A 25091-nucleotide genomic window follows, 5' to 3' on the forward strand; every position below is an offset into this window, starting at 1 on the left:
ATAGTTATATAAGCTATACAGAATTGAAAAGCAGATTATATATGCATGTGCTGCTGTACCTACCACCCTGTATGTTTGTGATTTTCAGAGAGTATAGGGATTTTCTAAGCTAGACTTCGCTTGGGGTCGGCCAGGCGTGAGCCGACGTCGCAATCATCAAATGGAATAAAATATATTGCCAACGTCAGAGGCGCCACCTATACTTTCAAAGCGTACAATAATTTTTTACATCCATTGAGTTATATTACGTTATGACACACGAGCGATTTTAAGAGTAATATTATTGTTCATAATTTGACACAAATAAGGAAAAATGTCGCTCACGAGAAATCTATAACTGCCCTCTATGGCGTCCTCACACAAATTTATTTTTTTCAGTTGGTTGGCTCTACGAAAGCATATACAAGTCCAATTAATACCAATAAAATGTTAGGTTTTGGATCAGAATACAAAATAAGCGACAATATTCACTAACTTTTGAATACATTGAGTTTCGTAAATACAGCACATAGGTTTACATTTGCTGAACCTATAGGACGAAATATCGGTTACACACATTGAGGTTACACCTCAATGGTTACACAACGTTCCTCGTTATTCAATTTGGCTAGCGAAGCGTTACGTATTACGCCCACGTATTTTTATGAGTTCCTCATTTTGTGAGATCGGCTCACCAATAAGTCGGTTATTGTTATACCAAATTCATTAGTTGACGCGTTTTTAGGTTATATCGCATGAGAGATAGCTTCCTGGTGTTAACTAATACTGTACATTGCTTGGGTATCAATTAGTTAACATTTTGTATCAAAAATTAACGCAAAAATGACAAATCTTATTGCCGTAAAATATCCTTTACAGAATATTGGGCTTTGGATATCGCATTGAGTTCAACGCAAGTTTTATATATGAGATGAGCAACAAACAGCTTGATTGGTGGTTTTGGCAACCTTCGACTCTGTCATGTCTCATTTAAATCTTTTGTCGTCGACAGCGTATCGAATTACGTTTGGGAACATCGGTCCTATTTTAGAATTCATCATAATAAGTTACATAAATATATATATATATTTGTTCAGAATATGAAAGGGGCTGAGACAATAAGTCAAAATTCATATTAGATTTCCTATTTCTTCTTGAGCGATAACGACAAGCCCCGTGAGTTTTTACAGCGAACACCGCGGTAATTCACCGGTGTTGTGTAGCAATAACTTCCTCATATTAAGATTGCGAGGCAGAATGACACAACTTTGAGCAACACTTACAGTCATTATTTGAAAAGGTAGGTGGTTGTTGTTTTGATTACCGTTTGCGTGAATATTTTATACGTCTAAGCGATATTCGCACTTGTAGGCGAACAATCACAAACAGCCTTTGAAGAAACTTTGATACGTTTTTATGGTTTTGACATTTCGGAAGGCTATTGGCCTTTTAGCTCATCAGGGTGAATTCCTAATCTTATCATCTGTGAATAATTAAAGACCATAAAAATAAGTTTTTTTTACTTTTTTTAGTAATAAAAGCTATCCAGGATTCCAGAATTAGAAAAGCAAATTTATATCTGCTGGTGATGCTGTACATTTCACCACGTAGGTTTGTAATTTTCGGGATATAGACGCATTCTCAAAGCTAGACTTAAATTTCAATAAAAAATCTATTTGTCTTGTTATTTTGGATTCCTTCGCGCTGACGACTTCTCAACGCCCTGTTTCAAAATGCTTCAAGGCGACCTTTTGTCGTTCGGGAAGACAGTCATCGCAACAATTTCGAAAACTTGTCCCTCTTTTCGGAATCTTGATAAATCGTCCGTCGCAATTTGTTCCGCAGAGCATCACTCAAAAAATTTAATTCTGTTCATAAAGTAAACTCAAGGAAGCCATACACCAAACAGTTTCAGAAAATACCAGTAACTATTGTACATCCACAATCTTTGTCCTATATTTGTACCACATATGTCAAAGTAGCCCGAGAACCCACAAGGTGAAAATATGACATGCAAGTATGATGTAACTGGGACGTGTGTGACAATGGTATATAAGGAGGGTATGTGAGGAGAAAAACACTGTCATACTTATGTCTTTTGATCAAATCAAAAAAGGGAAATGCTAGACAGTTCAGACATATTCCATTACAAATGATGTTATACTGTTTACAAGGGGTTTTGTCCGCCTTTGTGATAATTTTGTACTGATTCTAAACAAAGAGATTTTATTTCCTATTTAGCCATTTTTTTGAATTGCAATAGACAGAAGGTTGAAAGATGTCATAAAATTTGCACTATTTAAACATGGATACTTTGTCAATTGAAATAAGAGGAATACCTTCGGTGTACAGCAAGTTTAAGTTGAGTGATTTTTTGAAAAAATGCCCTGGAGGTGGAAACATTGAGAAAATTATCAAAGATGGGTCAAAAACGCAAGTCAGATTTGGTAACAGTGAAGGTAATTTATAAACAGTTTAAGCATGTGGGTTATATTGTGCATATATCATTGACAGATTTAAAGTATGTTATAATAAAATATAATTGAAAAATTATCAAACTGTATGTCATCTATAATATTCAATAATGTAATTTAATATAAAACGAAAGTTTGATACAACATTTCACATTTTTGTTTATTTATTTATTTTATATACCCAAATGGGTATGAGCTATAATTTGTTATTATAGAAAAAAAATGAGGCAAGTACCTTCTTCAACTAATAAAAACATAAAAAGTATTTCACATTGTAATAAATCACCCTGTTCACTTCTGCTTTTTTTAGTTTAAAAGTAATTTGTTACTATATTTAAGTGTCTGATAATCTATTTTGTAAATAAATACTTAGTATGTAATTGTTCTTTCATTAATTTAAATCACTTATAAGGTTCAGAAACAAGATTATGGGATCACTTTATCACATACTAACATTTAAACTGAGAAACATGTGCAGTGAAAGGCACAGTAGTAATAGAATCGAGAAGATATGAAATAAAACTTTTATTTTAAGAATGGTCACAAAAATAACTTCATAAAATTGCATATTTCTCAAAATTGCATGCATCTTTTGCCAATACTATGAATAATATTTAACACTTTTTTGATTAGATTTAAAGGCATTTCGTGATGGAGGTCCATATGAACTTGAATTTGGTGGAAAACATCAGCTGGAAATTTTATACCCTAAAGAAAGTATGTGATTATTTCACAATTTTTAGGTGGAAATTATACCTACAATTTTTCTATTGTACACCCGGGACAATCATTACATTGTATATGTAATGTGACCGGCAAATAAATGTTTGTATTGTTGGAGTCTTACATTGGGATCATAATAATTGGGTAAAATATGTATGATAGCTCAACAATTTACAATTTTTTCTGAGGTAAAAGTTTTCTACGTTTGCTTTTGTTGAAAAAATATCTTAGTCTATAATGTAACTCATGATGCCTTTATTATTATTTTTGTATTTAGGTCCATCTGAAGGCATTGCTCAACATGTTCCATATGTTTACCAGTATAGACCTCTATGTGATTTATCTAATACTTATCAATGGTCCACATTGGCATCAATGGGGTTGGCTGCGGAACCTGGAGCTAGGTGAAAAACTGTCCTATTGTTACTGATCTTATTCAAATGTTTGAATGCTCTCATTTTTTCAAACCTAAATTAGGTTAAATACTCATAATTCGAAATGACGAGAAATAAATGAATAAAAAGATATTCTTTGCAACTTCAAGACTATGATTATGTTCTATTATGTTTTGAATATTCTCAATGAAATTAAGTAGTTTTCGTATGCTTCCATTTTTTAGAGGTCTTTTGGTACAAAATACCGGAGACAACACTCAGCTTGAAACAATCAAGAAATACTTTGAAAGCGAGAAGCACAGTCATGGAGGTTTGATCAAAAGTATCGTTAAAATGCATGATGGCATCTTAATATTTTTTGAAGATGAAACTAGTAAGTTGAATGTAGAAAATTTTGGAAAAAACTTTATGCACGTTCAATTTCTAAAATGTCGATACAAATATAATACCATATTTCAAGGATTCGGAAGAAAGGGGTACAGAACATTTTATGATAATGTTCATGCCAATAAGGTATTTTGAAATTTTTCATGTGCAAAATATATTTACAGAGATTGATGCAGTGTTGGAGACTCATAGTAGAAAGGCTTTCACATTCCCGAATGGAAAACTTAAACTATATCCAAAGATCTTTCCGAAAATATTTTCAGATCGCATAGTTATAGAAGTAAGTTGTTTTGACTAATTTTTGCAAAAACGTATTTACTACTGTTTAAAAGAAAGTGCTCAGTTATCAATTTGTTTATTTTGACATTGAAGTCTCATATATGTTAAATAATATTAAGTCTCAGATGTAATCAACATGAAATGCAATATATCAGGACTTCAATATGAAGGCAGTATTATTGAAAAAATAGTACCCAAAAATTAAAACGAAAAAATTTGAAAATATTTTACAGATTCTTGAACAAAATTCTGGTGCTACTATAGAAGAGACTGCATTCAATTTGACACTTTCTATCGAATCGACAAATAATTCGATAGATGTGCTGGACTGTCATCCTTGTGGGTTGGGAACATTTCTTGTGAAATTTGAAACCTCTATCGGTAAGTAAAAAATAAATATTGTTATGTTTGTGATGTTTTTCAATTACAAAGTAAAATATTATTCTTGTAATTTTGCGCAGGCCCAACTGAACTTCATGATTTGATCAGCAAACTTAACTCTGAGAAGGATGATAAAAGAGTGAGTTTCTAAAGTGAAATAAATTCAACATAAGTAAACAAATAGTAACATTGTAAAACATCAGGACAGTTCATTTAGCTATTTGCTCTCATATTTTTTGACTAGTAAACAGATTAGTGGCAATGAATTGTAAATTTTTGTCTCCATCTATTTAAGAAAATTTCCATCTCTTCAAAAAAAGTTCTATTTTTCATAGATATATGTTTGACATGTATAAAAAATCTGAGTGTTTTGCAATTCCTTCTGTTCAATAGGCATCCATACTTCTGCGCTCTGATGTTTTGTCAGTAAAAGGTGATGATATCACATCATTGCCTGCAGATACTTTGAACTTGTTTTTTTCAAATAAGAAACGGTCAGGTGGTGGACCTGTCACTCTGGTAAAAAGATCAAAGAATAACACTTTCATTCATTTTTCATCTTATGAAGGTAAAGTAATATGTAGAACAGAATTTTAAATTTTGTTTGTTTGTTTTTTGTTAATTTTTTTTATATAAATTATATAATAGATGCAGAAAATGCTGAACATTTCATCAAGGACAGGGCCCCTTTCAAAATACAAGACATTGCCATAGAGGTAAATCTATACTATGACTGCCTAAATGATGAGGACTCGCCAGAAACTGATGAACCGAAGGAAGAGGGAGATTTATCAAAAAGTACGTTCCTCTCTAAATATGGATAAGAGTTTTTTGGCTTAACTTAATAACTAGAAAGTTGATTGTATTGTTATAGCAGTGATGCACTACAGTAAATGTTATATATTATTGTCTTTGTTTTTCTGAACACAGTAAATTTGTTATGATCGGGCGGTTTTATTATTTCATATTAAAATATAAGTTTGTATTTTACAGAGCCCGAATTGGAAATGTACTCACATCCTGTAACACAGGACGATGAAGAGATTTTAGAATTTGCAAAAGATTCATTATGGAATGTATGTAAGGACACTGCAACTATCAAATTATCTGGTCACAACTTGGTAGAATTTACTCCAAAGGTAAGAGGGGAAATATTGTTCTACATATCACAAACAAAAACAAAAAAAATATTTTGGTGTTTTACTCAGGTTGAGATGGACACAGCGACAAGTATATTCAAAATGCAAGAAGATTTTGAAACATTTTGTAGACAAAGTCTAGATGAGTTTTTTTCGCAATATGCAGTTGAGCAAAAGACCTTTGTCAGACAAATGCTAGAAAATGGTAGATGTTTCCATGTGCAATTGGAGCCAGATTATTATCAACGGAACCCATCAAGAAATGCAAGTGTTAGGTAGGTTTGATGATGACAAATATGGCATCAAGAACTTTTTTTGGCTATTTCTCATTCAATTTGCAAAATTTGCGTTGATTTCGAAATTAAATTGTTACGTATGTCAGGTGCTTTCTTGTCTGAGGTTAAGGGTGAAGTTGATAAAATTTCAATCAGAAATTGGGTTTGGCCTATTTTTTGTTTGTGATACATGCTATCGTGCTAATTTGGAATCAAAAAAATAATAGTGATTTAATGATTACGCTGCTCAAAACTGTAAATTAAGTTAATTTAACAAAAACGATTGAATAAAACAGAGATATGTTCATGTAATAAGTACAATCATGTTATTGAATGTAAACAAATGGTTTCAAGAGTAGGGTGTCAAAACTTCAAACTTCATCCGTCACACTTGGATTTGGATACAGTGCTGAGACCCACCGTCACATAGATATAGCCTATGCTATCCTTAAATATGATCTTTTTCTGATTTCCACAGTTTGTTATATGATTTATGTGTATACTATTTAATAGGTGGACTTCAAATACAGTGAAAGTTGTCGGTGTTGAAAAGGAAGTGAAATCAATAATAGAAAATCTTACTGAGTTGGTTGAAAAATATCTGATAGAGGATATACATATACCAGATGACAAATTCCAGTAATGTTTAAAATTATATTTTGCATTTCTTCATAGTTTACTTCTATAAAGAATTGATAGATAGTCTATACCTGATATGGGCAAACTACGACTCGCGAGCCAAATCCAGCATGTTGGGTAATTCAATCTCCCCGCATGATGCTCCAACAACCAAACTAAAACCAAATTGTAATGTTAATCTAAAATACTTCAAGCACGAGGATTATTGTTTTCCATATTTGCTTTTGTAACACTATAAATATTGTTCATAAAATGTAAATTTTGACGTCACACTCACATGACTCGTCAGTGTGGGTGTGCATAAATTTTGGCTCCTAGTCCAAAAACCTTGCCTACCCATAGTATATACACATCACCTAATTTGGTTAACATCAATGTTTAGTTACTGATAAATATTTTCATATGCAACTTTTCAGAAATGCAGTTAAAATTGAATTGACAGAAAAAAATGGTAGATGTACTAGTTGAAAATCAACCATTTTGGGACATCTTGTTGAGACATCCTTAATTTTTTCATTTTCTTTTCTAACAAAATTTTGATTATGGTGTTATTTAAAACCTAATGGTTTTTCTAGAATGATAGAAGAATGCAATGTATGGAATGATCTCATGAAGAATGTCAACAGTCACGTAAAATGCATACGTGACCAACAGACCTTGAGAATGTGTGGGAATGAAATTGATATTAAGCTTGGTCGTATGTGGCTTGAGAATTATTTGAAGGTGACTATCAAACTTTTTTTCGTATGCCACTTCATTGTAATTGAGAATAATTTAGAAGATGTCGAAAAGGTTGAAGTGTTTATTGCTAATGTTTTAATCATTTTTGTCTGTCTGTGTCCAATTTTCGTGAATCATTTTTAAAATCTATATTTCAAAATTATTTTATAAAAAATATTTAGATCACATTTGAATTCCATCTTCGTCAGTGTGCTTTGCTTTTCACTTTCACTTGCCAACAACATACCTTTAATCATTCCAATTAACATATCCTACTCTGCTAATACATTCTTATTCAATATTAAAGTCTTCAAGCAAAGTTCCATTGACAAAAACGGAAACAGAAAAACTAGCATTTTTGAAACAAGTCCTGTCAAAAGCATGCAATTCCAATGCCAAGAAGTTTATTCTGGACAAGTTTCATGGCAAAAATATTCAAGGTATTATAATTACTCTTGAATTTAAAATGATGCAATTCATTTGTGTATTAAATATCTATGTTCTATACTGCCAACCTCTACATTTCTTACACTTGAATGCACGCAGGGAAAATTTGGCTGTGAGATTTGTATAAATAAATAATAACACCTATAAATAAAAATTAATGAATAAATATATTTTAAATACAAAAAAATCCAACTGGAAGGAAAGTGAAACAATCATACGGTATACTACCTAAAACCTTGTTGTAGTAAAATATACTAATAATATATGTGAACATGGTATATGTTTTTTAAGTAATGTAAATATATATATATATATACTGTAATAACATAAATACCGATTCACTATCACGATCTTTCTCTACTTAATTTGTTATTTGAGTTTTAACTTTAAATATTATCAAAGCTACTTTGAAGCTGTCTGGAGACAATGTTTATCTGACGTCATTCGAAGAACTTCCGAGTGAAAAATGTACCGAAGCCTTGGAAATATTAGAAGCCATTATTCTTGTCCATCTCATTACGCTTGATGAAGCAAAGAAAAATGCATTGAAAGAAAATAAGTGGAATGAGCTTATTAAAGAGTTGTCAGAAAATAGTTGTGTTTATATTAATATGAAGGTAAAAAAGTTACAAAATGTATTTTTAATTTCAGAAAATGGGTTAGAAATTTCTTTTGTCAATTGTTTATAATAGCCCAAGCTTTCTCTCATACTTTGAAAATGTGTAAGGGATAAAGCTGTATGATCTTCAGTTTTCTATATTGAAAGAGGTTTTCAATCTAAAGTCTATTAGTTGGAGCATACGTATAGTCTCATAAGATAGCAATTGAAAAATTCCATGATGATTGGAACCATGAACGCAATATGTTGAACCATTAATTTGTGCTATCCCACTTTATTTTTTTGAAATACTTGAACTTTAATTTTTATTTTATCAGAGTGCATCAATAAATTTGGTGGGTTTAAAAAATTTGATTCATGACATAAAGCCAAGAGTAGAAGACTTTTTTCAAAAAAATGTGACTCAGGAAAAAATCATCAAAGCATGCTATGGAAAGGCTAAGTTTATTGTTGAGAGATCTAGTGATTTCAGTTCTTTCAGTTGTCAACAGAAAGGTATCAAAACTGCACTAACTCATAGAAATGGTGGCGGAATTTCAATGAGAGGAAAAATTATTGCACTAGACCAAGGTAAAAGAAACTTATTATTATAAATCTATAAATGCTACAACTGCGAGCGATATATATTGTGTTGTGGCAAAGTCAATTTTTTTTATTCGATTCTGTTCAAATAAGGACTGAAAACATAACCCTTCTTGAAAGTATAACACTGAAATGCCAAGTAACTGAGAAAGAGTCAGCATATCATTTTTCGAATGCTTCCTGCAATTGCAACACAACACCAGAGTTACGAAGAAAAGAGTTTTTTCAATAAAAAATGAATGAAAACAAATAATATTGTGAAAAATAAATGCTATATTAGATATATTGATTTTTTTTATTATACATTTTCAGCTGAAAAAGATATAAGTAGAGCATTGCAATGTGTAAAGGAGAAAACTGAAATTATGGTGGATCCAGGTGCACATGAGTACTTTCATTCTGAGGCTGGAAGAACTTGCATCAACAATACTGAGGTACTTTGTGAGTGCACAATTTTAAAAGACTCACCAAACTGCGAAGAGTGGCAAATAGGGGGGGCAACAGCTTCAAGCAGAGCTGCTTTGTCAATAAAGGTGTGCAGTTATTTTCTTTGATTTTAATGGCTTGTACTTGTATTTATTCTTGATTTAGTTGAACATAGTTGTCACTGTCAATGGCATTTGCCAATAAGTGTAACATGCCATTATTTTTCATGTTTTCAATACTCCTAATATCTAATGAAATTTTCAGTCGGAGCCAATAAGTCCACTATTTGTGGGTATTCTTGCAAAAAAAAAATTGTCTGTTAAAGTGAGCATATGGAAAAATGACTTGACTGATCATGCGTGCGAAGCTATCGTTAATCCAACAGATGGTAAATTCTCAATGGGTGGAAAACTTTCTGAGAATATCATTTTGAAAGGTATTGAAAACTATTGAAATAGCAACTGCACTTATTTTCCACAGAGGAAAATCGAACTATAACTTTTATATTTACTAGATCTGAAAATTACTGAATTTTTTGAATAAAACAAAAATTTCTTGTGAACTTGAAAATTGGATTACATAATTTCAGCAATATTGCGTTATTATACAGATTTTCGCTAAAAAAGCATAGCTCAGAATTACTTTGTATTATAGGTATCATTTTATTTAGTATTTGATGGTAGTTTTAATAATTTATGTCTCCAGGTGGAAATGAAATTCTCAGAAGTGCCAAACAAAAGAAAATTCACATTGGTGATGCAATTATAACTGGTGCAGGAAACCTGAAATCTTGTAAAAAAATAATACATGTGGCTGTACCTAGGTAAAATAAGTTTACTGCATTTTGTATCAAATACATTACTGACGCTGATATAATTTTAAAATAGTAAATTGGGAAATTTTGTAGTAAACGGTTTAAATTTTCAGTACTTTGGCAATCTTCCCCTTCAAATGTAATTTTACTTGAGTCAGTGGAGACATGTCATGATTCGCTAGGTATCATATTCTCTCTGCTTACTGATGCTTTCGGATTCTTTTCTGACTCCGATCACAGAGATACTTGAATGAATGGTGTATAAGAGTGGAATTTAACTTTTTCATTCCAATCATATCTAATTATCATCAGCAGCTTTAGGAGCAAGCTTGAAACTTGACAAATTTGACAACAGTTTTAAAATCACTCTATTATTGTATATACAACATCATAAATAATACAGTATTGTAAAATATCAAAAACTTCACAGTTAATGTCTTATGCTCAATGGATGCACTATTATAATACAAACTCAGTGAATACATTTGCCGTATTTATCACTATGTGTGCAGATTCAAACATTTTGCCAGCTTCTTGAAGGATTGAGATAATAAGTAATCCATAGTCATGCTCTTTTATTCAATGATTTTAATATATTGCCAATTCATTTAAATTAGGTATCAGTCTGGTGATAGAGATGCTCAAAAAAAGTTGCAATCTTGTGTATTCGAAGCTATGAAAATAGCAGACAAAAATAAACTGAAGATAATTGCTTTTCCTGCACTGTGTTGTGGAAAGGCAGATCTTAGAGAAATTAAAGAAATTGTTCAGTTGTTATTTGAATCTTTGCAAGATTACATTGCAGAAACAGCCAAGTGCTCAGTTGAGGAGGTATGATTGATATTTATTCCATTTTTTTTGTCATCTTGAATGTTGTACATTACTGTTATCACTTATTGTTTTGTATTAGGTGCAGTTTGTCGAATTTGAAAATCAAAATGTCATAGATGAAATGAAGAGATTGGCAAATGAGAATTGTCGGCCATATGTGGAACAACCATTGCAACCAACCGTCAATGTCGAGGTGTCAAAAAATCAAGCAGCGAATGTTCAAACGTTGCTTATTCTCGGAAGCATAGCAGACCAGTCTGTAATATTGCATTATTGATACTTTTTAGTTCCATATATATTAGCCAGTTTTTCCAAGAATGCTTTTAAACCTGAGATGTGCGAATTAAAATGAATGAAAAACTAGGAAGGGTGATTGAAATCTGATTTTTCTGTTTCTCTCTCTGTATGATTGATATAAAAGTGCGCTGCAGGTGAGAGATGAAATATATTGCATTGTCTAACTTTGAGCTTTGAGTATATTTTATTTTAAGGTTTTTATGACTAAAAATTCATTACAGCCAAATATAATTCCATTTTTTCTATGCTTCTGTGTTTTTGTTTTTACAGGCAGATGTTATTGTGAACACCATTGTTGCAGCACATGTAAATACCATGAAAGGGGGAGCTGTCTCTAATGCATTAAGAAGAAAATGTGGATCATCAGTATTGGTAGGTATACCATAGATCAGGGGTCTGCAACTACCGGTATATTTTGGCGCGCTCCCCACAAAAATTTTTCTAATTTCTTGTTACCAAAGCATTTGGTAAGCATGAAATTAGTTATCTTTTTTAAGACTATTATTGACACTAGGAATTTACTTGCACTTAATTATATGACAGTTAGCACTTAAAATCTTGTTATGTGTCTTATCAAGCGCTTCCATCTAGCTACTGCTAACCTCGCACTGCTACGATACAATTGACTACATAGTAGGATAATAACAATGCAAACGGCGGTGGCGCGGCGCGGCGGTGTGGCTCAACGGGCTAAGCGTTAGGAAAAAAAAAAAAAGTTAGGAATACGCTCGCCACCGCACCTCTAATTACTCTGCGTGGGTTCGCAGGTTCGAACCCATGCAGGGATGGTTATGTGCGAGAGGATTGCTGGACTCCTCGCCGTCGTTGGGTGGTTCACGTAACCGCTGGTCGGTTACGGCTTCCTCCACCTCCAAGTCCATGCCTCCGAAAACAAACAATATAACTAATCCCATACCCGACTCGGAATGGTAACCGGACGAGAGGCCGTGGTTCGCCATATGGATAAGCCATCTTATCGGCTTTCCTCTCCCCCGGGATAAATATGTAAATCCTATCCTATCCCTAACAACTACATAATGAATGATTCCTCAAATTTACTCCATCTGTGCAAAATTATTGGTACTTATTCCAAGTGTAGTTTCGCAAATTAGCGCATATAAACTGGTTCATATGTTTCAAACCATCATTTTAACTAAAAACGTTCAACAACCTTTTATTCAAATATATCAATCAACCAAATTATTTTGGTCACTCTGAAAGAAACAAACGAACGAACAAAATGCAGAGGACCTGGAGGACGGGCATAACTTAATAAAAAAGTTAAAAACGTACAAGTAGGGAAAGTGGAGAGTTATGGGCCACCTTGAGGTGTGGGCCATTGCCAGTTCAACAGCTTTAAGATGTCCCCGTCACCTGTAACTTGGTGTGATTATTGAGTAAGTCCCACTAATCAACACATGTTAATTGCAAATCAAGAGCTCATAAGGTGTCTCAGCCTGACAGTTGATGACTTATGCGAAAGCAGTAACATACGAATTTGTGGGATTTCAAAGAGGCATAGCTGTGCGAGACTAACTACTTATCCTTCTTCTATGCTTTTGTGCTGGCGGATCCGCATGCATATATTGCGAGGATGCTGTAGCAAGAGTAAAGATAACTATTCTAAGTGATTCAAGAGTCTTGCTGCACACTAACACAAATGAACTTTACAGAAATATATTTGTGTTAATGGGCAGCAAGACTCTTGAATTACTTAAGATGTAAATACATACTGATACTGGCTATTCTATGATCGATGATAATTTCGTTGTATATTACATATGTTTCATTTGAAAAAAAAACAGCTTCATTTATTGTAGACATTGTGTTATTGCATGGGGTTTGGCATTGAATAAAATTGTATTTTACAACAAGTACCGGTACTCGGTTCTAGTTTTTTGATGGTGGCCCATACTAGACACCGCCTGGCCCATACCTCACATGATATTTTTTTTTGTGCAAATGACACTTTTGCGGAAAAATTCACTTTTCTCCGAAACTTCTTCTGAAAACCTCTAAACAATGCCGGGACTGGTTAGCTGTTTTGTCAAACATCCCGTGAGTAAAAGAGTGATTATTCAGTGCAAAGAGCCAAAACGGGATGGCCCTCTAAAGTTTGATGGCCCATACCTCTCCACTTTCCCCTACGTGCCCATCCACCAAAAACAGTCAAATAAACACAATAAAATAAAGACAAGATGTGTTGTACCAGTAGAAAAGTTTAGACTAGTCCATCATAGCTATTTTCAGACTAATTTTTGATTACTGCAATTAAAATTAAATTCCTACGAAGACGAAACGATCATTGTGTTATTTCATTTGAACTTGTATTTACCAAAAAAAATTAAAAACTAACAAATAGCATGCAAAAACGAGGTAATATTCACAACCATGGAAATCTGTCTGAGTGACACAAAAGTGTCTAAGCGGTTACTAAAACGTTTATTGTTACGTCAAATTTTGCACTTATGCTGATTGGCCAATGTTACGGTAGTACGTAAGAGCGTCGTTGATCGGGGAAGTAACCATAATCTTAATTAGAGGTTTATAAAATTATAGTACACAAATACGGCACGCAGACATGATGCTTATATTTATGGCAAATTTAAAATGTTTTGCGACCCAGTGTGGAGGGTTTCGCGACCAGATTTGGGTCGCTACCCTGTATTTGTTGACCCCTGCCACAGATAATCAACTAAAAGTCTACAAGAGAAAAGTCAAGAACTCCGGGTCAAGTTTATCAATTGATCGATTAGACCATAGGTTCTCAAAGTGCTCCGTACGGAGCCCCAGGGCTCCGCGAGAGAAACCCAGGGGCTCCGCGAGCTATTCGATTACATTTCAAAATAATGACTAGTTTTATAACTGTTCAAAGAAGCAATACCAGCTTTGATAAAATTTGACAACAATATAGCCTCGAAATATGGCAAAGAGGAGGAATTAAAAAATGACATTATTTATAAGCTGGAGCGCAGCCAGGATTCTCAAGAGGCGGGGATTTGAATCGGAAATTTCCGCGCAACATTCTTTGCGATTATAAAAAACGGATAAGGAGATTTCTGTTGCGTGAAATATTCAATGTGTGGCCGATGCGAGCATTTAAAGTGTCTTGTCGTAATAATTCAATTGTACTCATAGTTACTCAAGTTTCATTCGAGATTACTATTAGGATTACTAAAATGAAAGAATACTATTCTGAAATAACATAAAATACGCGATAAACTGCCAACTATAAATAAATTGGAGTCATATTTTTGCGATCTTGGAATTTGTCAAACTTGATTTGTTCTTTTGCACTCGAGATCATTATTAAGCAAGATATCGCCGTTTAAAAAATCACAAGACCTGGGCAAAATACGATTGAAATTTATTTTAATGCATGCGGATCCGTCGGTAGTTTCAGAATAAAAAAAGGTAAATCGCGCACACAATTGACTGTGTTTCGATTTCGCAGTTACTATACGATGAATAACCAAAGAAAACCTAACATTACACCAAATTTTGTTATTTACAATGCCTATAAAAGCATTTTTAATCTGACGTGAGTCTGCTAAAACCAAACTTATAGTGTGATCTTTTATTTTAAGTTTTAATATTTTAGAATGCCGTTTTTCAATCAAGAAATTTGAGTTGCGGATTTACCTCTTTATTATTAATTTTTATTTTTAGCATTTCGTCGCCGATGACTATATGGTAACATGTTTTTCACATTGAACTCATAATCCCCCACGAGAACAAAAAAGCAATTATCGTCGCCATTGTGGAACAATACATGCATATGCCGAAGAAAATTTTTGATTTAGGTAGAATAAACACCGGCGTAAAGATGTTTAAAATCATGCCATGCTGACGAAAACTATCGGTGATTGTAACAAAATGCAATCGCGCACATTATTAGCGGCCTTTTAAGTCTTCCGAAAATGTCAAAAGGGAAAAGATTCGACCCCTAGTTTATTAATATGTTTGTCAAGTGTCAAATTTACAGCTTTAGTAAGAGTAGGCCTATATATAATTTATCTTTGAAATTTTGATTTATTTATGACTTGCATTAACCCCATTAAAAAAAGGTTTAGCATTTAATTTAAGTACTTTTACCTTACTCAGGATTCAGGAATATTTATCGGAAAGCTACAATTTTAACATTTCTTTTGGGGCTCCGCGAATAATAGTCAACCTTTTTAGGGGCTCCGCGACACCGAGAGTTTGAGAACCCCTGGATTAGACAAGAACTTGCTGTGACACTTGTTTTTTTCTTTCCATGGTTTATTAATTGACTGCATTCAACATATAGCCCGATGTAAATATATTGCGTAATAGATGGCATTGCTGTAAATAAGATTAATTAACAAGCCAGGTAATTCTACCATTGAGTAACTACAAAAAATATTTAATCGACAGAATGAATGTTCCAGTCTCAAGAAACCATTTAATTCTGGAATGGTATTAGAAACATCTGGAGGCAATCTAAACTGTAAAAAACTGTATCACGCTATCACTAGCGAATGGAATCCCAGGAAGTCTGAGGAAGTTGTACGTGAAATTGTATCCAATTGTATGAAGAAGGCTGATAGGAGTGGATTCAAGTATGTACCAGAATGTTTGCATTTTTTTAAATGACTAATGTTTCTTAAAATAATTTGTTTTGATAACCAGGCAAACTTTAGTAGTTGTGTGTTTACAGAAGCAATCCTGAACTGTTAAACGCCATTAAAAACAGGAGTGTCACTGCAACAATGATCAATTTGTATTGTTAGGGTTGGAATTCCTAATGGATAAATTATTAACTGAGACATTCACAGGGTGGTTACAGTAGCTTTTACCATATCCGACGTAGATGATATCAAACCTGCACTGTTAATGACCACAGGGCTATGTATGATTCTTTAAATGAGTTACCCGTCTTTGTGGCTTTCTTCTCCCACTGGATAAAGATGAAGATTGTATTCTATTCTGTCTTAAAACAAATCTCTTTTTTGTATAAAAACATTTTCAACTTTGTACATCAGTTGATAAAAAGTGAATTTTTCTTTATTTGGTTGATCTGAAATTTTAAACTTCGATTTTCTATGTATTTCATTTATGAGGAACAGAAAAACGCACACAAGTCAGCATAGGCACAAACGAATACAGTCTAAGTTGTATAAATTCTGGTATTTATTGCTTCAGAACATTGGCTTTTCCTGCTATTGGAACTGGAGGCTTCAAATACCCGCCTGATAAAGTTTCCAGCTGGATGCGTGATGAAATTTCATCATTCAGTGGACTTTGTTTAAATCAAGTTATCATTGTTTTGTATCCATCCGACCAACGTGTGTGTTTAGTAAGTAATAATAAAAGTACTTAAAATCTTAAAAAATATTCAAACAAAAAATAAATCCCCACTAAATGAATTTATTGTTTTATTGTTTACGTATCTATGCTATGCTAACATTTTTTATTACTATAAGTACATGCACCATTCAAATTAGTTCAATTGATAGAGAACATTTTCAGTAATTTGTCCACAATTTGTTTATATATACAGTTTCTAATTATATTTTCACACACAATTGTCAGGTCATGCTTTCACTACATGATTATTCAACAAACAAACCAGAATAACCCAAACTGGATTGTTTCGATTAGTTTTCAGCCAATATCAAAAATGTAGGAAACAATAGCCAACTCCCCACGTCGTCGTCGAAATAATACTCGAGTAAATACTTTTATGAAGAATTCTGCAAATCCAAACTGGATTGTTGGATTAGTTTCCAGCCAATAGCCTATTTACCAATCCTATATTTTGTGTCAAATATAACGGCGCTAACCCGGGTTGCGACGGCTATCCAAACACAGCCTAGCGATATTTTGGTGAAGAATTCTGCAACCCCTAACCTGATAGAGGGATATGGACATTGCTTGAAGAGTAATTATAAGTAACAAGATACCATCTCGCGGCGTGTATCCTTCGCTCTGACTCAATAGCGTGAAAACTTGCGCATCGCACACACACACATTCAGCGCGTCTCAAAAATCTCTCGCTTTGTAAAAATCGTTCTCTCGATTTGCAAAAATCCAGATCTTTTCATCACTAATTATTTTATAACTCGCTAATTATACGACGTAATTCATCCAAAATTAATAGGCTTCTGCTCCAAGATATGATGAATGCACATGCAAAATTTGAAGCAGATTCAACCTCGTTTTCGCGAGATATCGCGTGTATCTAACAGACAAACAAACAGACAATGAGAATATCGGTCAGAGACCGAAGACTTATCGATCGAAAGTTGGGAGATCCTCAAAACAGCGCTCTTACTCCATAGTGACACCTTGTGTCCCATCACTAATTAATCAATAACTCGCTAATTATACGACATAATTCATCCAAAATCAATAGGCTTTTGGTACGACATATGATGTATGCACATGCAAAATCTGGAGCAGATTCAATCTCGCTTTCGTGAGATATCGCGTGCATCTAACAGACAAACAGACAAATACCTATCAACATACTTACCGATTAAAATCGATAAGTAAATACCTATCAACATACTTACCGATCTTAAGATCGATAAGTAATGACTTCTTCACCATCCAAGTTCAAGTAAACTGTACGATTTACTAGATTGGTATCTACATGACATGGCATGCTTTGTCATATAATGCGAGAGTCTCAATTCTCATTTTTTTGTGAGGTTAAATATCTTAAATCATAGGAATTATATTTCCAAGTCGGATACTCGATGAACCATCCAATAGACTTTTTTCACAAACTTTATGGACCTCCTGAAGTATGCCCACCAAGATGGCGCACAACCTGAACTCAGGTTCTATACCGGGTTATTATTCAGGTTATGCGACATCTTGGTATGCTGCTTCAGGAACACCACTTTATATCTGTTTTACTGTAAAACAAAAGATTTTTTTCAAAAATCCCCAACACTAATTCATGTAATTTTTTTATTCAAATATACCCTTTTAATATGTCATGTTGAATGTCAACCATTGCATTTCTCAGGCATTTGAATCAGCATTCAAACAAGCAGCACTTTCACAAGGAAATCAGACAGCAGCTATACCACATGCTGTGTCATCATCTTTGCCTGAATCTTCTCATTCACAGAGTCAGTCTACAAAATACGGAGATGTGACAGTAGCAGTGTATCAAGGAGATATTACTGAGGAAAAAAGTGATGCTATTGTGAACAGCACAAATATGCAATTTGACCTGAGCTCAGGTTTGACTTATGGTTATTCCAAAACGCAGCAGTGTGGCTCATCTTGCTAAGCTTAGGAATACGCTCGCCACCGCTCCTCTGATTACTCTGCGTGGGTTCGCAGGTTCGAATCCCATGCGGGATGATTATGTGCGAGAGGATTGCTGGACTCCTCGCCGCCGTAGGGTGGTTCACGTAACCGCTGGCTGGTTACGGCTTCATCCACCATCAAGTCCATGCTTCTGAAAACAAATAACTAACTGATCCCATACCCGACTTGGAATGGTAACCGGACGAGTGACGTGGTTCGCCATATGGTTGAGTCATCTTATCGGCTTTCCTCTCCCCCAGGATAAATATATAAATCCTATCCTATCCTGAAACAAATAAAAGATGGGATCAGGTTATTTTGTGTGAAATAATCATTCTGTAAATTTTGTTCATGAAAGAAACAGATAATATGCTATGAATCTAGTATTATGAAAATGAGTTTTTCCTGTAACTGTTAGTTATTGTTGTGATAATAACAATCAATTTAATATTCACATATAGCTTGTTCTTTTGGTCATATTTCTAATATTGGCTGATTGCTTGATGTCTATAAATTAAATATTTTAGGATCTGTTTCTGGAGCTATATTAAAGAAAGGAGGTAAAACGATTCAAGATGAACTTAATGGCACAAAACAACGTCAGAAAACATTCAAAGTTTCTTCTGGTGGTATGTTGCCATGCAAAAAAATAATCCATGCCTACTTTCCTGATCCTAGCAATATTGGAGGCATGTCTATGGAAGATTCACTCCTAAATGTATTGATGGAAGCGGATCGACTTGGCATGAACTCTATATCCATACCAGCTTTGGGAACAGGTATTTGATGAGTCAGGCCCATGAGAGCTTGAAACGTGTTTTCATTACAATTAATATTGTTTCACTATTTGTTTGATGCATATTACTAAGTGTTAGTAACACACATGTCATGACTGATTATTCTGAATTGTTTCACATACCTGAATACAGTGGAGAATAATTATGTGTGAGAGAATTGTCAGGTTACCACCATCAGCTAGCTGGTAGTTCGTTAAGGCTCCCTTAACCATTTATTTATATTTTTGTCATTGCAGGTAATAAAAGCTGGGCAACAGCTAATGTAGCTACAATTATGGCAGACTGCTTTCTGAATTTTTCAAAGAAATCAGTTTCCAACATTCGTTGTATTAATGTTGTGGTGTTCGAGTCTTCTATGCTAGATGATTTTCAGAGTTGTATAACTAAAAGTCCTTCCAAAAGCCAGTCAGGACTTAAAGGTCTTATCAAAGGTATGTTTTCATATTACTGGGATTGCAGTTGTGAACAAATTGAACATGAAAGAAACTTTTAATAGGTGCTTTTAGCTCATGGAAAAACTACTGGAATAGCGACGTGAAAGAACCCTCAGATACTGATACAGCCTATTCACAAAAGGCATCAAAGGAGTTCAAACTTTATTTGTATTCCGATAAAGAAAGGAACTTGCAGGAGGTGTGATCTATTCTTTTTCATTTTCTAACTTTTTGAATTAGATATTAGAACCTCGGGTGTCGCTGCTCGATAACCAGCTTTGGTTATCCGCGACTTCCCTTCCCCAGTAAAACGGTGTAAAATATCATTTTCTTGTAATTTGTGCTTGTGATATTTTTTTTTACTGGTTGAAAAAAATAAACTTGACTTGATAAAACAATAATTCGTTATATAGTGCCCGAAGGTAAGGTAAGTTATTCATGTACATCTACTACATATATATTGGCTTAGCAGAAAGTATTGTCAATTCTATGAATTATCAAAGCCCTGAGCATGTTGATACATTAATATCTAAATACTTGATGATTATTTTTAATGAATGATTAATCATAAATTTAAGTATATCATCTCAACAGACCAAAAATTGTACTTTGCATCCAGGCTTTAAAGAGTTTACATGGAGAACTATCAAAAATTTCATCGAGGCAGAGCATCGATCTGAGTTCTTATGATGTTGATATGTCACAATGTGACATAGAATACTTACAAAATAAATATGATGTAAAAATTGAGAAGCACACTACAAGGTGAGTAGAATTGTTCTTTGATAATTTTTAGTCTTATGCAATTATATTGAAGAATGTATTTTATAAATATGCGTATAATGATTTTGTGTTCCAGCTTTGTGAAATTTTAGTCATCTTCACCTAATTCAAATGTTACTTGTATAATATACATAGTTGTTTGTTACTACATTTGCATTTTCTAATTTGGCATTTAAGCTTTAAATCTGTCATGAAATGAAAAGATAGAATAAATTATTTTTTTTTATGAGAGAAAAGCCAAATTAGCAGCTATTACAATACCTTTAATCGAATATGGTAGATTTTAACAGACATCAACTGAAATAGCTATTAGAAATTCTTTTTCATAAATAAGTTCATGTTTTAGATTTTTACAAGAACTGATTATCGGGGGATTAACAGAAAAAATTGTCAAGGCTTTACCCAGCATTCGAGAGTACATCCAAATTATTGCACAAGCGACTAAATCAGCTAAACTTGTGATATGGAAACATTCAGACGATGGCTCCAATTGGAACCGATTTTCTGAAACTGACAGTTTAGCACTGGAACAAGAATATCAGGTGAACAAATGAACTTATTTTTCGACACAAGCTAAAACGCTACGGGAATTACTGCCACTAGTTATTTGTGAAAGGGAAAGACTCATTTCGACAATGTTCAAGCAAATACTGAATGAAATTTTTCTGAAGTCTTCTGTTGCAAATTTGAGACAATTGAGCAATATGTATACTATTATGATTTTTTTGTCCCCATTTAGAAAAAAAATTTGCCAGAATATAAAGTTTATGCTGTGAATCTCTCAAGCCGACAAATGTGTAAAGTTGATTTTGAATCAAACATTTTATTTCTGGATCCGCCTTGTGAACTACTACGACAGGAAGTTTTTGAGACATTCAGAGGTAAATGCTACTTTATTTCATTGAAATTGGATTTCTTAGATATCCTGGTTGAGTAAAACAGTCTGAACAGTTAGTGAATCATAAGCACTTGTCCAGTCCTAAGTATGCATTATATATATATAAGTATGCAAGTTTGTTTTTCCAAGATGTGCATACATTGGTGAATAAGGATATCTTGCCCGATTGATCTAGCATTCTATTACAACCCTACTACATCTGACCATCTATCTGTTACCGTATAATTCTAATTTGTGAGCTCTATACAGGATACACGTTCTCATAATGAGTGTGTTTTTAGTGCCTAACACATTATAATATGATTGCCACTTTGATAAAACTGTTGAATATGCAGAATTGCCTCCAGATTGGGAGACGGCAGAAGATGGCAAAAAGGGTGTTATCGTTCAAAAAAACTCTAAGGAATATCAAGATGTGACAGAGAATTTGTCTCGTCTAAATTATTTTGCCAACATATTATCTGTAAGTATCAATGCAAGTGGTTGGAACAGAAATATTTCCCCTGAAGCGTTTACACATTACTTTCTTGTTGGTATTACAGATTGACATTGTGTATTCCATTCAGTTATTTTGAATGATAGATAGTTTATTCCACATAAAAATGCTTGAGGTAATGATAAGTCATTATGATTTCTTAAACTTAATTCGTAATTTATTTGTGGGTGTTTAAAAAATTTAGGCAATCAGAAACTAAAAACACCTACATGAAGTAAGTAATTAAAGTGCTTATTATTTTCAATAACACAAATCAAAGAACTGGTCATTTTCAAGGTGAAAAGGATTCAAAATGAGCAGCTATATTCTCAGTTTATGAGTAAGAAAGTGGAAGTGGAAAAAAAGTTGCAAAAGTATAATACCAATAATCCCGTTGTACGAAAACTTTATCACGGTACAACATGTGCTGATGATATTTTGGAAAATGGATTTGATAAAGGTTTTGCAGGAAAAAATGGTATTCTTATTAGTTTTTTTTTTCGAATTAATATCTGTATTAAATACGATGAATTTATCTCAAGAATAAAAGTTTGAACAATCTTATTTAGATTATTTACATTTTCAATCACAAATTTGATGTTTTAATGTTGTACTTATTAAATGTGTGTGGTCTTATTAAAATGATTTGTTTGCATTATATTATTTTAATTTTTCCACCAGCCACCTTCTTTGGGAGAGGTGTGTACTTTGCAGTTTCGCCAAAGTACTCTCATCGTTATACTAGCAAAGAAAAGGGTGTAGAGAAGACATTGTTCTTGGCCGACGTAATAACAGGTGATTTCTGTCAAGGATCAGAAAATATGGTTGCACCTCCTTCAAGATCAGCAACCAATAAGACAGAGCTGTATGATAGCTTGGTGAATGACCCAAATCAACCAACAATATTTGTTGTATTCAAGGATGCTTCAGTGTATCCCAAGTATCTCATCACCTACAAATATGACGAACAGTAACATGAATTAGTGACCAAAATCATTCTTTATTATATAAATGTAGTGTGTCAACTTGATTTATTGTACCTTATTTTCTCTATCATTGCACATCGTCCAACACTTTGTTTGGGATTAGATCCACAACAAGCATTTTTGCTTGGTGCAATCCTACTAAAGCAGGGTAAAAATGCTAGAATAGTGATCGGAACGAGTGTTGTTATAAACCAGTTAAGAGTTTTTGCTTATAATTTTACTTCTTACTAGTGTATTGAAAGATAAAAGCAAATACTTTTCATTATAAGTACATGTACTATGTAGGGAACAGTTGAATGCTTTTTTTGCAAAATTTTAGTTTAGAATTATCATTCCGTGGTTCTCCACACCACCTGTGTTCATCGAACAAGTGCTTGCATTTTTGGTTCATATGAATTATTGTGTATATATAGGTATATAAACCAGGGGTGTCAAACTCGTGGGTTCTCGTGGGCCGCATTGCATTTTTGGAATTGTTCAAAGGGCCGCAAACATTTTCTGGTAAATATTTAATAATGTATACTTGGAGTATATTTTTAGACAGGTCTAGGTTGTGACATATATTGTGATGCAATTAAACAGCCGAATAAAGTTTTGTTATTTTTTTGAATTTCAAATGCCATTTACATATTAATTTTTCCATTTCACTATTACTTCAATTTACTGTATTTATTACATAAAATCATAAATTTTTATGTACAACTATCCAAATCATTTTTGAACAAAGTTTTGATAAAGAAAGAATAATACCCACACTAAAAATGACTCAATCTAAATATATAAACTTAAAATTTACAAAAATACTAACTAAAGAATAAACTCAGTGTTTTTTTTTATTACACATGTCCCGACGTTTGGCATCTCTTGTGTGCCACCAGCTTACTAATATCAGGCTGAAATGATTTTACAGTAGCAACTCTAATTAACGAGGTCACATGATCATCGGTTACTCTGGATCGTTGAGAATGTTTGATTAATTTTAGTAAAGCAAAAATATTACGTTTATCATTTCATGTATAGATCAGTGAACAAGCAAATAACTGACTTTTCGGACCAGACATTTCCCACCACATTTCGCGACATTTCCTACCATTACGTGGCATCAATTTCACTTTGAAAAATGTAATATATATATATATTTAGATAAAAAAAAATATTACAATAATTGTTAAGCGTTCGAGGGCCGCATTGGAAGTTCTCTGGGGCCGCATGCGGCCCGCGGGCCGCGAGTTTGACACCCCTGAATTATAAACGATTATACATAGATAGAATTTCATACCTGTCATGCCATTTTAACGCATGCTAATTCCATGAATTATTGTGTATATAAAATTATAATCAACTCGTATAAATTTAATTACATATCTTCAATAATTAGAAAATATTTAATAATTATAAAATATGGATGGTATTTTCACAATATTGATTTGTATCTCGCTTGAGTGATTGGGTTTATATGTGAATAATGATTCAAATGAAATTATAGCTCTTCAAAAGACTCATTATATATGCTTCATAATCTTTTACCGTATATACATAATGGTATATATTTTTAGAAACTAGTTTTGCTGTTGTCGTTACTAAAAATTATGTCAGCTGTAAATTGCTTTTTCTAACCGGAATATGAATAAACGTCAACAAAGCTATAATTTGAAATCGGCTAAACACTGCCACCCACGGGTACAGCTTTCAAAACAGCTCAGCCTATAAACCAGTCGGAATCCAAGGCAACAGGCAGTTCTTGTGACTGTGATTTGACAGAGATGCTATAGCATTTGTTCGATGATGAGTACCAACCAGTAATGGGGAAATATTAAGAACAGATTCTCTTTATTATCGAGCTCGCAAACAACAGGTTCCCTGAATTCAGAATTCATTCATCTTAAAGCTGTAAAGACATGATCGGGTTGCCATGCACGAACCTTCTGATTACCGCCACCGTTGTTTATCTAGCTCAGTGGGCCCCAAACGTTTTGTACCATCGCCCCCCTACAGTAATTATACAACTTCATCGCCCCCCG

General features: G+C 33.5%; 1 protein-coding gene across 2 annotated transcripts; it reads left to right on the forward strand.

The window, feature by feature from the left end:
• Window positions 1-1087: 1087 nt before the first annotated feature.
• Window positions 1088-24726, forward strand: LOC120348619 (protein mono-ADP-ribosyltransferase PARP14-like). 2 transcript variants are annotated; one of them, XM_078117550.1, is made up of 35 exons: window positions 1088-1279; window positions 2243-2438; window positions 3087-3170; window positions 3454-3580; window positions 3796-3944; window positions 4123-4238; window positions 4471-4618; window positions 4699-4757; window positions 5012-5186; window positions 5267-5416; window positions 5612-5757; window positions 5827-6032; window positions 6546-6671; window positions 7247-7394; window positions 7699-7831; window positions 8241-8455; window positions 8775-9027; window positions 9352-9572; window positions 9730-9901; window positions 10171-10288; window positions 10897-11110; window positions 11190-11369; window positions 11678-11779; window positions 15806-15990; window positions 16574-16727; window positions 18408-18627; window positions 19225-19476; window positions 19731-19925; window positions 19991-20127; window positions 20548-20693; window positions 21058-21253; window positions 21451-21592; window positions 21945-22072; window positions 22382-22562; window positions 22766-24726. In XM_078117550.1, the coding sequence occupies exons 2-35, from the start codon at window positions 2285-2287 to the stop codon at window positions 23056-23058; spliced, it is 5625 nt and encodes a 1874-aa protein (XP_077973676.1). In that variant the 5' UTR covers window positions 1088-1279; window positions 2243-2284; the 3' UTR covers window positions 23059-24726. The 2 variants fall into 2 exon arrangements, with proteins under 2 accessions (XP_077973676.1, XP_077973675.1); XM_078117549.1 differs by lacking the exon at window positions 1088-1279 and having other exon boundaries at window positions 2190-2438.
• The last annotated feature ends 365 nt before the right edge of the window (window positions 24727-25091 follow it).

The sequence above is a fragment of the Styela clava genome, chromosome 1, assembly GCF_964204865.1.
Source record: "Styela clava chromosome 1, kaStyClav1.hap1.2, whole genome shotgun sequence".
NCBI classification, from domain to species: domain Eukaryota; kingdom Metazoa; phylum Chordata; class Ascidiacea; order Stolidobranchia; family Styelidae; genus Styela; species Styela clava.